Source organism: Idiotropiscis lumnitzeri, chromosome 21 (genome assembly GCF_059441095.1).
Source record: "Idiotropiscis lumnitzeri isolate Australia: NSW breed Sydney's pygmy pipehorse chromosome 21, RoL_Ilum_1.0, whole genome shotgun sequence".
NCBI classification, from domain to species: Eukaryota; Metazoa; Chordata; class Actinopteri; order Syngnathiformes; family Syngnathidae; genus Idiotropiscis; species Idiotropiscis lumnitzeri.
Window position 1 is genome coordinate 8,751,187 of NC_142411.1, and position 16,314 is coordinate 8,767,500.

Below are 16,314 nucleotides of genomic sequence, written 5' to 3' on the forward strand. Positions count from 1 at the left end.
TTTTCTGTTTGCCTTTCTGTGGATTTTGCGTGGTTCGACGTCTCTGTTCAAGTTCATCGCAAAAGTGTTTAGTCTGGGCGACGATTGTTTTTTTTTTGCAAGATGCTTAAAGGAGAAGTCAACGCCAAGCAATGATATGTTCTATGCACCTTCGATTAGTAGGCCTGCATAGAATGTATTCTTGCTAAGAAAATTTTGGGGTTGACATGCCTTCCACAAACGGTTCCCTCTAAGTTAGAAAGTGTAGAATCGTCCAAAAATTGTCTTGGAAAAATGAAGATTCGCACACAACTCAACTTGTTTTTCTAGAGCACTTATTCAAAAAATGGGCTATGCTGAAAAGCCACATTATTTTCTAGTTAAAATACTTTTAAAAATAAACCCCTGCAGTGCCTTCTCTGTCGTAAACCTACCAGTCAAAGTCCTAATGTTAAAACAAAAGAAATTAGTTTAACGTGAGATTAAAAAAAAAAGGACCAGTGAGTCTTCAACGTCTTAGAACAGATCTACTAACTTTCTCTTTTATTTGTACTTTCCACCTTTCTTTTTAACCATTCTGTCTTGTTTTGAGTGTGTGTGTGTGTGTGTGTGTGTGTGTCATGCTAAACCTTTTGCCCAAATTACAGGCAGGCATGTTGATTAATTAATTGTTCAGCCCTAACTAGCAGGCATGTTTTTTTGGACTGCGACTTGCCCAAGCTGTCATATGCTGAAACTCACCAACGACCGTAATGAGGTTGCGTTATAGAAAATAAATGAATGAACGTCATCAGCATTAATCAACATTGACATTGATATTTTCTTTTTTATGTGCTGTACTAATTTCTTAAGTCATCAATGCTGATTGAATTCATTTTGGGGCTTTGGAGACGTTGGCTCAGGCCAGTATGCTGTGTTTGATGTGTACCTTATTTTTTCTTTTAGAGCATAGGAAAAGGATCTCTCTGGTCAATAGACCCTGAGTATAGACACAACCTGATCCAAGCGCTGAAGAAAACACCGTACCATCCCTACTCAACAGGCCTGGCCACCCCTTCCACTTCGCCACCTACTCTGACTCAGACATTTCACCACAGGTAAGGCAATTATCAAAGTGATGTCTTTGAAATTAGGGGGACTCTAAAGTGAGATTTTTTTTTTTAAGTCATGCAGAGATTCGATAAAAAAATAAATTAATTAATTTAAAAAAAAAACAGAAGAAGAAAAATTCACTCACTGCCAGCCCAGGTAAAATGGATGTACTTTTTGGCTTCTATACCCGTCAATGGCAATGAATGAGTTTTAATCCATTCAAAAATCTAATTTTCTCTTCAGTTGGGCCTGCCATCTTTAGTTTGAACTTGCACATCTTTTACGCGGATTTAACGGGGAAAGAAAAGAAAAAAAACACTCATACTGAGCTGTTTGAAGGCATCGCTGTAGATAGGAAATAAAACGGCAGTTGGATGAGATTATTTTTTAAAAAAAAGCTCTTGAGGAAAGTTTTCCAACATGCATAGCCAAACGCTGACATGTACGTATTTATTGGTTGGCTGGCGGCATAATGTGACGAGCGAGCTTCGTACGTGCGTTTTCAATTTTAGCGTCCACCGCAAGTTTTTTTTTCTTTTTTTTCCCATCTGTGCGGGCCGTTGCGGACTGTTGGTTGAGCACCACTAATCTAATCAATTAACAAATCTAATCGATATAATTTATGAAGTGAAATTGGCAGCTGCACAAATATAATGAAGGCGCTGATCAACTTTGCTTATCTTGAATATTAGCATCTCCTTTTTTCTTCATCTCTGTCCTTCCTTTTTATTCATCTGCCCGCCCCCCCCAACTTCCTCAGGCGTTGAATAGCAATCCCGCCCCATCTTTCCGTAAATCTGTTTGCGCGCTGTTTTCATGCAACAACACTCCCGCCCCTCTTCCTATCTCCCACATCCTCAGGCACATCACAGGTAAAAGCAGCGCTTGACTTTTTTTCCACATTCGCGGATTCAGTCGCCCCCCCCCCATCCCCCTTTACCGCCGCCACACTATCTCCTTCCCTTTAGGCTTCAATCGTGTTTCCCTCCCTCTTCTTTCAGCACGCTTTCGAACACTTCTTTTTTTTTTTTTTTTTCCCCCCCTGATCTCTTAATTCATCCTCTTGCTCTGTCCATTCCTCTTTTGCCTCTTCAACAGCACCTAACACATTGTTCCGCTTCTTTTAATATCCAACATCCTCGGGCATACATTAGAACTCACACAGGGTGTCCTTTTATTTCTAGTCGTTCCTTCTCTCCGTTCCTCTTACTGTCTGTCCTCCACTTTATCATTCAATTAATTTCTCCTTTGTCTTCATTCATTTTCATCATGTTCTTGAGTGCAGTCTCTCAGAGAACACACATCCACCTGTTTTATTTCAAGCACTTTGCTTTCCCTCCTCAACCTCTCCACTCCCTCTCCTGCCGCTCCAACTTCTCAGTCCCCGGCTCTTCTTCGCATCCCTGTGGATATGTCAACGAGAGGTACTATTAGTCGGCTTTTTCCCCTTTGTCCGCGTTCCCTCTTTCTCGGCCCCTCGGAATAAAATCCAGCCGCTGTGCCAGCCGGCACCCCGCTGCCGAGTTGATCCGGGCAGGTTGGCTTGCAGAGCTAGCGGACTGTGTAAGGCAGAATAATTGGTTCGCTATAAAATGTAAAAGTGTCATTTTGAACAATGAGGTATGGGGAAGTGGAACAAATTGGAGGCCAGATTGGGAACATGGGGGAGAGCTGAGGGTGCAGTAAGGACGTGTTGGAGTCGGGGGTTGGCGGCTGGAGTCATTTGCATGGTGACCCACAGTGGGAAATGAGACAGGAAGTGAGGACGGTTCATTTTGAGGTGAGAGGAAAAACTATGGTGAAGTCGTACTGTAAATTAAGAATTTTCCATGACAACAACCTAATGTATGTTTTGCTGGAGTCGCGTAATCTAGCTCAGGCATAACGAGAGCCCATGTTCGGCAACTGATGTTTTCAATCTGAGATACTCACGCGAATGCAAGTCCTTTATTTATGCAGTTTTTCAATGTTTATTAACAAAAAAAAACGAGGGCAGTCTTGTTTTTTTTTCACTTTCAGTTCAAACGGTCAAATGTCAACATTCATTAAATGCAGATTGAGATTTTGAAACGGGATTCGATTCAACTTTATGATGTGCAAGGAAGAAGAAGACATTTGAATTTCTACAATTGCCATGAGAGCTGCAACAAATCGTTACAGATGTCTTTGAATTTTCATTACACTGTTAAGTGACACAAATTGCTCAAATTGATCAATGAATAATTGCTCAGGAACAAATCACCCAGAAAGTGTAAAGCCTTATGATTGATTTGATGCTAAATTAATTGATACATACTTTGTTTTCAGTCATTTATTTCCAAAACAAATGCCAAGAGAGGAAAGAGTGGATTAGACCTTTGTGAACCAGACATCTGTCACCATTGATATTTCGTTGTTGTTTTTTTTTCATCAAAGTTACGTGATAGCTGCTGGCAGAGTGTAGCCGTGATTAGTTGCCTTAAAGTGCCAGCATCAAACACCTAAGAGCTAAACAAAACTTTTAATGCAAACGCTGACCCACTTTACATTAGCCTTTTGCTAACTTCCATGGCTGCTCATTATGTCTTTCTGGCTAGGGGGGGAAAGCAACATATTTTGACTCACTACCAGAATATTCTTGAGCAGTGTACCCAAATAAAAAAAAACACTTTTTTAAAATAAATAAGACATACATATACGTTTTCAAAAACGTAGTCCTCCCCTCCCAAAGACGTATTTATACGTCTTAGCCTTTTTTATTTCTATTATAGCTCCGTGTTTTTATAGCATTAGAACACAATATTCTGTTGGCCTCGCAAAATCATTCAACATCCAGAAAAACGCTGGAATTGAGGGGTTTCCTCTAATGAAAATTTCTGGGCTTAAATGAGTTAATGAGGCCTGTTTATTGATAAACATTTTTAGCAAATCGGCCCAATATCAGATGAATCAATAGAGAGGGGCATAATAAATCAATTAATTGGTTGGTAAGAATTAAAAGAATTTCATACCAGACTTGATTTTCAGGGTTTGCCCATATTCATAAGTTCCTTAGTATGGATCCTTTTCCTGCATTATTGCTGTTAGCGCTCTGAAATCACTCCGCCTACCCCTGTCATTGCCCCAACACTACGTTCCTTACGCAATGAATAGGTTTGTCGACAGCATGTGTTGCCTTGCTAAGTGCAATGGGAAAAAGTATATGGGCTGATGGGTGAGTCAAAAGCAAAACATCTGCTATGGAAAATTGATCGAACTCGCATGAACACTTCAACCCAACTCCTTTGAGCAACAAAAAAACTCAAAGCAAGATTCTTCCTTCTCATTTGATAGACGTCCAATTACGAACCAACAATTAATTGAACAATAAAGGAATGTATAATTTTCTGAAAGAAAATATATAAAGTATTTTCGGGACTATCAGCTGCTACTTTTTTCCTTAATTTTGAACCATGCGGCTAATTCAACAGTGCGGCTTTTCTGTGGATTTTTCTTTCACCGAAAATTTGCTAAATAAATATAATATTTTTTCTCTTGGGTCTGTTCTGTTTTAATTAGCAAAGTTGTTGTCGTATTAAAAGGCACTGTTTTATGTGCATTCACATAAAATCGTTCTGTACATGCAGTGAAAAACATTTTTTTTCAACATAGAAAACTGCAGCTTATAGCCTGGTGCGGCTTGTGTATTTATTTATTTATTTAATTTTCTTTTTGACCCCCGAAAGAGTTGGTACATCTTATATACAGGTGTGCCTCATAGTCCGGAAAATGCGGTATATAAAAAACATGGAACAATATTTTGCATTTTGAAATTGTGCTGCTCGACCATCTTAATGTGCAATAACTCCGCCCCTGTTCTGTCAAAGACAGCAAAAATGAGTTCATGAGACATTAGATATAATATTGAGCATTAAATAGTCCACATTTGAGTAAAAAAAAAAGAAAAAAAAAAGGATCCATAAAACTGTTTTATCACGGCTTCATGATATTCTTTATAATGCTTCCTGGGCCTTTAATACCTTTAGTCACTTCACTCGGTATGAGTAGCGTAAAGGGAATATCGTCTGTTTTATCATTATAGCCACCAAATGAATTCAAGGAGAAAACAGGGTTCACTGGAAAAGGCAATTAATATTAATCATAGCAATCAGAACACATCATTTCGTGGCATGAAACAATAAAGTTAATTCGTATCCTTCGATAGCAAGAAACGCCAGTGAGGGTTCCCCAGTATTTCCAGAAATAATAAATACGTGCTAATGAAACAGTTTGAATAGGATTCCGTTATACACATAGAGCTCGGCAGGTCTGCGCAATACAACACAAAATCTCGCTCTCAAGAGCTCTCATTCTCAAGACTATTATGTTATGAAGTGTAATGATCGTGAATGGTTTCACAGCGGCTCCATTGTGTTAAGGTCAAGGACTGTCTCAAGCAGTTCAACACAACTTGGGGAAAAGAGACGGATGAAGAAAAAAAGGGTCCGGCTGAGACGAGGGGATGATGACGCTTTTGTTCTCTAGTCTTAATGTCGCTCACACCTCTCCGCTTTTTCAAGGGCCGTAATAATTCACGCTGCGCCGAGGACCCCCACCGACTCTTGTATGCGCTTGCCACCTCTTCCCCACCGGCTTGTGTGCGCGACTGTTGGTAGTTAAGTCCACCAATTTCTTTGTGCATGAATGTATTCATGACTAAATGGGTGTGTTTGTGTGCCTGCAAAAGGGAGAGCGAGCGGGAATATGCCGGGTAGGAGGTCAGCTCCGTGGTGCATTCCTTCACACCCCATCAGCATCTGGATGAGAGGAAGAGGAGGAGGAGCGGAGGATGGATGTCTCAAGGGGGATGTAGAGGCGCTTGCTCTCTTTCCATCTCCCTTTTTTTCTTTCTCTCCCAGCCTCCTTCCTCCCTTCCCTTAGAGGAAACAAATTGGGTGGGGAGAGGTTGGGGGGGGGGGGACTCTACCACAAGTTTAGCCCCTCGCCCGCTATATTAAATGCACAGCGCATCGCCTTGGCAACGGGAACGCCACCATGGCAACACATGTAAGGCAGGTGCTGTCGCACTGCAAGGCCATTTGTTGAGCGAGCGAGAGACAGCGTAGGGATGGGAGGAAAGAATGAAAGGAAGAAAGAAAAAGAGAGAGAGAGAGAGAAGGGGTGAGATTGGCGGAGGGGGGGTGGTAGGGAAAACAGACAGGCTGTTAGCGCAGGAAAAATATGTTATCGCCGTGGCAACGCAATGTGGCAACTCTCCATGGCAACAGCAGGTGGCTCAGGGCTGAAATGTGCAGCTTTTGCGTTTTTGTGTAGTGTGTGCGTGCACGCGCGTGCGGGTGCGCGTGCGCGCGTGTGTGTGTGTGTGCTCGTGCCAGCCTCCGGTCCATCTCTCCCCCTGCATCTGGCGAGGTGAGAGCCACATCACAAGTGCAGACGTCCAAATCCTCTCATTCAGCAGCTTAGCGCAACATAAAACAGGCCTCACGTTACAAAGGAGACTCTCCTGATGAGTGGAAACGAGTGGGCTGCTTTTTCCGAGTTCACTGCGTCTTCCAGGTGTTCTTTGTCGAGCCTTGCGTTTGTTTGCGTGCGCACATAGGTTCATGTTATCCGACGTGCCGAACGTGTGTAGCATGTTAAAGTGGAGGAGCATCCAGAGAGTTAAAACCTTCTTCATCCTCTTTTTCTTCTTTCCCTCCTTCTTTCCTCCAATGACTTCAAAATCACCTACAGGACAGTCGTATTGTGTTCTCGCATGTGTGTGTGTTGGGGAAGATGTCTCCATCTATGTGAGAAATGCTGTCATTACCTCCCTCATTAGCGGTGCAATGATCACCTAAACCGATTCCCCGGCTTTGTGCGCTCCCCCCCTGCGAATGTGTGTGTGGATGTGTGTGTGTGTCAGACCGCAGCTAGACGAACGTGTTTAAATGTGTCACTCCGTAGGCATATTTATCTCAAACATGCCTTTGTGACATAAGCATGTGTTAAGTGTGAGTGCAGTGATGACTTTTTTTTTTTTTCGCGTTGGATGTGTGCGGACCCGTGGCAGGCGGTGGGGGGTTGTCATGAGAAATTACTCCCGTGGACTTATGGCGGCGAGGCTGTAATTCTCCGAGGTAATCACAGGGAATAATGGCAACAGTGGGACACCCGGGAATCTAATCACTATAATCAAAGGCGCGGGCTTATGGGTTCAAATTCCTACCTTGCTTTCTTGCTCACAATGAAGCCAGTTGGGCTGGTTGAGGTGATCAAATGGTTGACCACTTTTCTTTCTCCCCCCCCCCCCCCCTTCCCTGTTAACACAGTCCTCCATTGTGGTCGGGGAGTCCCCTCTTCAGGAAGAACGGCGGAGTCCTCCTACAAGGTACGATTTCACGTCTGTTTTTTTCTCGCCTTTCCTTCCTTAACAGAGTGACTTCTACCCGAAGGTGGCGAATGTGCAATCATCTCAATTCCAAAGCCGTCTTTTTAAAAGCGCACCCTGAGAATACCAAGTGCTGAGTTCTGACACTTGGCTGAATACCAGCGAAGGAATGCTTTCCTACATTGGCGCATTTGAAAGTTTAAAAAAAAAACAAAAAAACTAACCAGTAGAGACACGTCAATTGAGGATGGAGAGAGAATCTAATCTGAGGAGAGCAATCCTCGTGTCTCCTTTTTCCTCATTCAACACACACCACGCATTCTCCCTGTCCCTCGCTTTTGTTGTTCGACACTTCCTTTTCCTTATTCCCCTCTTCCCGTCTTTCCGCCATTCCCTCCCATCTCCTCCCATCCCTGGTGACTGCTAGGCAGTTTAAATGGACATTCAATCCCAATCAAGGAGCACTCCAGGAGCTCGCCGGGCCGCCGAGTCCTAAATGGAGAGGGAAATGGATACATTAGGCGTCTGCGGCGTGCCCTCCATCGCCGCTGATAATGGAGTAGTAATGGTCAAGGAGCCAAGGTTGGAGAGTGTCTGAAAACCTGGACTCCCTCTAGACGCATATTCCGAGAGTGATGTCTCATGGAGGGAGACTGTGGACAGGCAGGGATGACAATTGAGAAGGCTGCGTGTGACATGGTGGAACATGAGGTTGATTCTTTATGACTTCAATATCCCCCCGCCCATCATTATTCACATCGAGACTATAGAACATTTATTAATAATCACATTTAATTGAAATGGTGGCAATAGCTCATGCTGCCAGTACCAGTGTGAACAAAAAGACGCTGACGGCGCTAATTCCCCTTCACTTCCACTGTACGGTATCTGCTCAGCTGTCAAGAATTCTTCTCGCCAGTTATTTTGAGTGGCTGCTTAGCAATGCCAAACCCAGTGAGTGGTGTAAACCTTACTGGGCGTGGTTTTCATAGCTTGAGTGGGAAAACGGTCCGATGAGCTGAGCTGCAGAAGTGCAAACTGCTTTTGGGCGCAGCCTCCAGATTCTTACATCTCTCTTCGGACTATAATATCATTTTCTCCTCTGGGATTCAAAAATAAAAAAAGCCAGACAATACAATAACGTCTGTTTAACACAACATCGGAAGAAGCCGGAGTGCCTGCGGAAAGCTCACGCAGGCCCTGGGTGAACATATAAGATGGATGTGCTAACCACCATGCCGCCCTTATGTGTCATCCTTAATTGCATTTTACCCCCCCACATTTTTAGGGTAAAACGCAGACCTAATCTACAAATTAAATTACTCCTGTCCAACCACATTAGAAAGGTACATGGCGTGCTGAGTCGGCAGATTTATTCATCCACATGAGGCAATTCTGTTGATTAGCATTTCAGCTTAATATGAGCTGTGTATGTGGGTGTGTTCAATACTGAGTCGCAGTGATTGAGTGTTGCTTTTACTTTGTCTCCCCCCCCCCCACCTTGGAAGTAACCGCACATGCCAGTCAGCCAACCACTTAGACACTCTGCTGGATTGTCAAATAGACAAGCCGGTTAGCCGTTGACTTGAACCGCCAGCATTTTGAGCCCACCAACTATCCAGTCAGTTAGTCAGACGACATTAGTATGCTTTGTGCACATGCAGCACACGCTTAAACACACACCAGACAAACCAGCAGCGAGACGCAGGAGAGGGGCCACTTTTAAACAGTTGTGTTGTCAAGGTCTGGCGGGAGTGACCTTTGAACCTGTTTGACTGTGTGGCTGAGCGCAGCCAGCATGTGCAGCACGCGCGCTTGTGTGTACTTTTGCCTGTCTGCTGCACTCCTCTGCCGGCTGCGTGGAGACGGCTGCCTGCGGCGCCATGTGGAACTCATTTAACAGGAGGCTGGAGGAGTCTGCGTGTGTATACGGCACATGAAAGCAAGGGAGGGAGCGGTTGGATTTCACTGCGTTACTTTCCCTGGAAAACAGGGAGGCGGGCTGGGAGACGGGTGACAGGCATTGATGCACGAGGCAGACAGAAAGGCAGAGGAGATGACCTGATGTAAGGAGACAGTCGAGCATTTTTTGTTCTGATTCCAAAAAAAAAAAAAAAAAAAAGTTTAATTTAGCAGGGTCAGGCATTGTCCATGTGATGAAGACTTTCTGAATTTGTTTTGGGTGAAAATTTAAATAATTTCAAAGGTTCACTAAGAATCCAAAGTGCAAAGAGCCACAGTGAACAAATTACTTGTTTAAAAAGTAAATCACAAGGTGAAAGAAGGCTTTTTGATTTTTTGATAGCCGGCGTGGGATGAGTCCACTTTGTAATTAATAAAGAAACTAAATTAATAAACAGAATTGGCCACAAATATATTTTTAGTTACTCCTGTGGCAGGTCGTGTTTCCTCATTATCCACAGGAAGTACATCCTGTTGCCCCTTTTTGTGGAGATTTGTGGTTTGACTCCCACTTCAGGAAGTGGTTAGTCCACTGACGGATAGCAGGAGAAACGCTGAAATAAAATTCAAGCAAGTCCACAAACAGCTTCCCACCCATCAAGGTGTTCAAAGCCTGCACCATCCACCAACCTGTCCTCAACAACTTCTGCGCTACTCACATCCAAAATCCTACGAAGCAGACACGGTGGCCTTGTTCCAAAGAATCCGGAGGTGCAAATCGCTAAGTTGGACCCGGTTCTCGATTCCCACCCGTCCTTGTGTGGTGGTTGCCACTCAACTTGTAATTCCCATAACTAAGTCCGACAAACACATTTACGATTGCATGGCTTTTGTCATAACTCACAAACATCCTTCAGTGCGTTAAAGTTTGCTGCTCAAACTGATGAGCAGCGTGAGGAGTGTTTGCTCTCCTACCGCATAGTTTGTCACCATCCTTAGCACATCCCTTGCTCATTTGCTGCAGAGCCGGCATACATGCTCAGTTGGAGATATGAGTCATCACTATACATAGAAAGACGGATCGATGAAGAGGAATGAAGAGACAAAGCAAGGAGCTGCGGATAGCATTACACACAGTGAAAATTTTCCATACAACTTGGACGTGAGCTCTGTGCGTGTGTCAGTTTGTGTTTGTGTGTCAAGGACAAACAGTAGTGGTCAGGAGTGTGCCGATGAGTTTGGAGAGTCCGGGTCAAATCGAGCTTGGTATTTCCTATCCAGCCCCCCTCCTTCATTCACGTTCTCTTTCACTTCCGTCACATTCTCTGCTGATGCATGATCTACCACTCTGTGGCATGTGGAAGGGGGAGCCGTTGCTATGGTGACCCAAAGCCTGGCTGGAGCTGGAGGTGGGGAGCTTCGGGAGGCGAGAAGAGTCGTGTCGAGGGCGGTGGGGGGGGGGGACCTAATGCACTGTCCACATACACAAGAATGCAGTGAGTGATCAAGATTAAAAAAGAGACTTACTTATAAGGTTATGGAGAGCAGAGCGGGAGATATCGAGGGCACAGCCACAGTAACCGGACTCAATAAGATTACTGCAGGCAAAGACGGCAAAGTGAACAGCTCACAGTGATAGACTTCAAAGATATGCAGAATTTATGTCATCTTTGCAATATGATTCGGACCCAAATAAATGTCGCGGGGACATTTTGTTAGTGGGCACTTTGGGATGCTGAGTGTGTTTTAATGAGCCCATGATTCCCGGACTGAATGAAATTTCTCACAGTAAAACTGATCATGAGGAGTATGAGACTGGGGGGGGGGGGGGGGGAAGGAGGGCTACAACCAGCAGAGGGGCTTTACAAACATTTTCAATGAGCATGAGGTGGAAAGAAGTCGACTGCAGGAAATTAAACTACAACTCATTTGAGCAATTAGAAAATTGACAATCAAGCATGGAAGTAATGTGCAGTAAAGCTAATTAATCCGTTACACACAGCTAAAAATATTAACAACATATACATGATATGATGGCTGACTGACGAATTAAAATGATGCTCTGCTGTCGTGCAAAAGTCAGCGTAGAGATCAGTACAAGGGGGCGCTAATGGTTTGAAAGAGGAATTCACCAATTTCAAATTTTCTTGAATTTCATGGTGATTCTCGTGGAACTTACTTTGGCCCCGTGGTGCTTTATTGATCTGCCACGCTCAATAAATAAGCACAGAAAAAATGAAAAGTCATTCGATGAATAGCTGGGTGACGTTGATTCAAGAAAACAATCAATAAAGTTGTGCATGCCCATTATGTGGTTTTGGGTTGATTTTGGCACGGATCATTTTCAGCTGTAATTAACGAAGCGGATCTATGTATAAGAAATGGGACCATATTTCAGCAAAAATGTCATTGTGTAAAATTGCTTTATTTCGAAAAATCATAAAAAAAAAAAAGGTTAACTCATTCACAACCAGCCCAGTAAAAAAAAAAAAAGGATTTTGACGTATTTATCCGTCAATGGTATTGAGTTAATAGATCAAAAACTGTACACTGGGAATTGCGAAAAAACATCAAACCAACAAACAAACCCATGAAAACATGCGGTAACCCCCCTTGGTGGAGGTAACAAAGCTGTATTGATGTGGGGGCTTAGTGTTTGTAGCAGCTTTCAACAAGCCTGGGCAGCAGACAGCGCAAACAGCAGGTAGTTTTTTTTAAATGTGAACTGAGCGAGAAGAAGATGACATCTGTGCAAGGGAAAGTGTTGGGATGAGCCACCAGCTTCGAGTCATGGAAGATTCCCATTTACAAATACATGCTGATGCAGTATTTCACATGTGGAAGGAGTCGTCAATGTGTTTGTGAAATTGGCTAGCGCTCTCGACAAGATTCGTCTCAACTGTGACAAAATTGATTCATAAGCAGGAAAGTGAGATGCCGTACACCATGTCGGACTCCATTCTTGTTGGTGTAGCTCCATCTGCTGGATACGGGAACTCACTGCTTCACTTGCTCCCAATGCAAGTGGACTGTAACTGCAAAGTGAAAATGAATTATTGTCCATATAATTATTGATAATGCAACTTTGACGTTTTTGTGTCGGATTGTCTTTACACTCCCTCAAAAGGTGACCTTGAAACGGTAAAACATGAGTCCATATCGTGGCCACGTGATTTCTTTTATACAGTGCTTATGCCATGTTAAGTAGGTGGGAGCTATAAATCTTGTGTAGAACACATCATATTGGATCAGCAGTGTCAGTAAAGCAGGATCTTGAGCTTTCAACACAGATTTTCAAAAGGTTTGGGCGTCCAAGCTTTTGAGGGTCACTCGAGGACAGTCAGGGATTTGTTCCAAAGCCATTCCATCATCCCGGCTGTGTGGTGGTCCGGGGTGTCGGGCTGTTGCAAGCTCAACATTTGTCCCATTTTGCAGGAAGTTTCCACTTTCACAACCATTCTATATTTGGCTCCCATCATGGTCCAAATACAATAGTTTTTTGACAAGTGATCTATTCCGCCACTCTTTGATCTGATTAAACATTCCAGGTGGGCTTTGTCATATGCCTTTGGCTTTTATTTGATTAAAATATTACTTAGCTAAATTACTGTTTGCAACCTGGAGTCAATTTTCATTTAAGTGGGAACTTTTTACGGGCGTACATCCGCCAGCCTCTCTTCCTTCCACGCATCAAAATTGTAACTCATTGACTGCCATTGACGGCTAAAGACGTCAATTTTTTTTTTTTTTTTTTTTACTTGGCTGGTAGTGAATGAGTTTTAAAGGGGAAGTCAACTCAGAAACTTTCGTTACAAGAATATGTTCTATGACGCAGCACTAGTCAAAACATGGCATTCTGGTAAATACTGCATTTGCGGAAGACGAGAAAAAAAAGTAAAATTCACCCGTTTTTAGCCATCTCAGGGGGCGGCCATTTTGGCACTTTTGTCGACTGAAATTGACTTGGGTTGACTTTCCCTTTAGATGTTTACTGCAGTAACTTCTAAGTTTTCTTTGCATTTGCTTTATAGTGGATGTAAAAACGAAATTCAGCCATCATCTTTTTTTTCTTTGCAAAGTAATACTTTAGCCACCCTAAAAATATATTTTGCTTATATATTATGTATAAAATACATTTTCAATTGGGCTTGCTGGGCCATTTAAAAAAAATTAATTTTGTCTGGGTGACTTATTGTCTTGATAAAAGGTGAAATTCATTTTCAGCATCAGGTTCTGTGACCAAATCGACTGTTTTGTGGTCTCTTCACCTTGACTAAAGACTTCAGTTCCAGCTGAAGTAAAACAAGCCCTAAGCATGATACTGTCACCACCATGATTCATTGTGGGCATGCTGTTCTTTTGCTGATGCACATGGTTGATTTTTCGCTACTGTTTCCATGCAAAGAAAAACATTCAGGCCCATCCATTCATCCATTATCCAAACTGCTTCCTCTCATGAGGGTCGCTGGTGTGCTAAATAATATCCCCGAAAAGCTACGTGGAGATACGTCTTAAAGCATCTGTTTTAATTAAGAAACGTTTTATTGTTACTTTTATTGAACTCCCCCCCCAAAAAAAACAGACACATACAGAATAAACTAACTGAATTAAAAATTGCTCATCTTGAGTTCCATCAGCCTGTAAGTGTGATACAGGCTCGATTTAGCAGAGCCCAGCGGTCGTTGGTAATTGAATGATTCACAGCGACCTTAACTCATTTATGACGCTTTCCCGCTCAATTTAACCTTGCCTTGCTCATCAATAGAGCCCTGTTGGCCTCCTCAGATGGTCGGCGGAGTCTCATTGAGCGGCTGCGAGCTCTTATCGCCGTCCAGTCGTGTTGCTGAGAACTTGCAGCTGTTTTTTTTTTTTCCTCTTTCAACGATCCATCTATCCGTTTTTCCAACTGTATCATTCCCATGGTCGTAGGGGTGTGAGGATGTCAGCCAATCACAGGGCAACAAGCATTCACAAAATTCTGCAAATGCGGGTGGAAGCACAGGAGGAACATTTAAACAAATTCAAACCTTAAACTCCACCGTGCTTGATTTGAAATGCGTTTGTGTGGGTTTCTCTTGTCTAAGTGTGAGCGTGTACTCTTGTCTTCTAGTTCCTCGTGGTGTGATTCAAAACGGCGCCCGTGTCAGGAGCCAGGCACTTTTCCCTGTGATAAGACCTGTTCCTGTAAGCCCAGTTGGGAGCAGAACCTCGGCCATCAGGTGCGTCAACCGTATATTCAGTGCCAGTCAGGGTCTTCCTGTGCATAATGTGTTTCCATTTTGACAGACAGACACTTTAAACTGCTCGGAAATAATGGGCAGACAATTATTAGTGACAGTAAAACCAATAAATAAAAAATAAAAAAACACCAGGTTACAATACTGCTCTGAAAACACCTTTTGTTTTTGTTTATCCAAAGCCGTTTGAGTCTGGAACAAATTAATCCATCAATCCATTCATGTGGAAAACCCAAACGACAAAGCTAAAACTGGAAAGCTAAAGTTGAGATTCAAACCGAGAGCCGCAGAACTGTGAAGCCGATGTGCTAACCACTAGGTTACGGTGCTGCTAAATTGAGTCACTTTACATGATTTCCAAGGGAATTTTTTTTTTTTTAATTTTAAAAAAAATTACACATTGCACAAAAGTCATGCGAGTGTTGCAGAATTAATTGGAGAGTTTGCCTGCTGTGCTCTTAAAAAAAAGAAAAAAAATGAACAGCCCCTCATCAACCTACTAATTAATTCTAAATTCCTAAATACCAATCTGGCTGTCATTTATCATTCTTGTTCAGGTGCAAGATCACGTTGTGGTTGCTGCATGGAGAGCTCCTGACACAAACTCAACATGCGTCACAAATAGTTTACTCATCCCGTCCATGGGCAAAACACTTGCCAAGATTCTACCCAAGCGATTATATAAACGTCCCACATTCACATGCACAAGCACATTTATTAGCGGGAAAAAGACCTTGTGAGTCCAAGAACATTCAGAGCATGCCTGGACATGCATATCCGTCAAAAGAGCAAAAGAGGATGATGGCCTGCACTGTATAATGAATTAAACATACACTAAAGGTATGCAGTGAATATTTGATCATTGAAGGAGTGCATGTTTGTCTTATAATATATAAATATTCTAACACTCTAGAATGACCTTCCGTTTAATGTTAGGCAATCCACCTCTCTGTCCACTTTTAAAACTCATTTGAAGACACATTTTTATTCGTTGGCTTTCGACTCAACATGAGACTGTCACTGTTCTGCTGTTTTTCTGGTAGCCACTGTATCTGGGTTTATGGGTTTTAATTTATGTTCTAATTTACTGCTAATCTATATTACACCACATGTAAAGTGCTTTCTTACATTTCCAATTGTTGGGAATTGCACTATATAAATAAATTTGTATTGTACCAGCCTAATACAAATTGTAGAGGTGTATTCAAAATATTTTCAAAAATCCTCATAATGTTGAAAGGCAGGTTTGGTTTTATTTCATCATTGATGTTATTTGCCATGCTGTGTACACTTTTAATAAAAGTAATAAATAGTAATAAAAAAGATCATTAAAAAATTATTTATATATATATATATATATTTATATATATATATATATATATATATATATATATATATATATATATATTTATATATATATATATATATTTATATATATATATATATTTATATATATATATATATATTTATATATATATATATATATATTGTAATTTATATATATATATATATATATATTGTAATTTTTATTTAATTTTTTTAATTATTGGAAAATTTTTACAACAAAAAATCCAACTGTATATGATGAGAATTTTGGATTATTAACGATGGCAGCACAGAGCATCCCTGTATGTAGTGAAGGAGAGCGTGTTTGCTGTATTCTTATTTTGCAGATCCGATCAATGGCCCCATTGATCGATCTGCAAATTATGACATTACAACAGCCATGTTTTTTTGTTTTTTTTTGCTAAATAT

At 41.9% G+C, this 16,314-nt stretch overlaps 1 protein-coding gene across 2 annotated transcripts in view; it reads left to right on the forward strand.

Annotated features, from left to right (window-relative positions):
- LOC148316849 (forkhead box protein N3-like) overlaps positions 1-16,314 on the forward strand; it is a 64,711-nt gene that overhangs the window by 43,533 nt on the left and 4,864 nt on the right. For both annotated transcript variants that reach the window (XM_088286545.1, XM_088286546.1), the window contains exons 3-5: positions 925-1,076; positions 7,362-7,420; positions 14,433-14,541. In XM_088286545.1, coding sequence (XP_088142671.1) covers positions 925-1,076; positions 7,362-7,420; positions 14,433-14,541 — 320 coding nt within the window. The remainder of the gene's footprint in view (positions 1-924; positions 1,077-7,361; positions 7,421-14,432; positions 14,542-16,314) is intronic.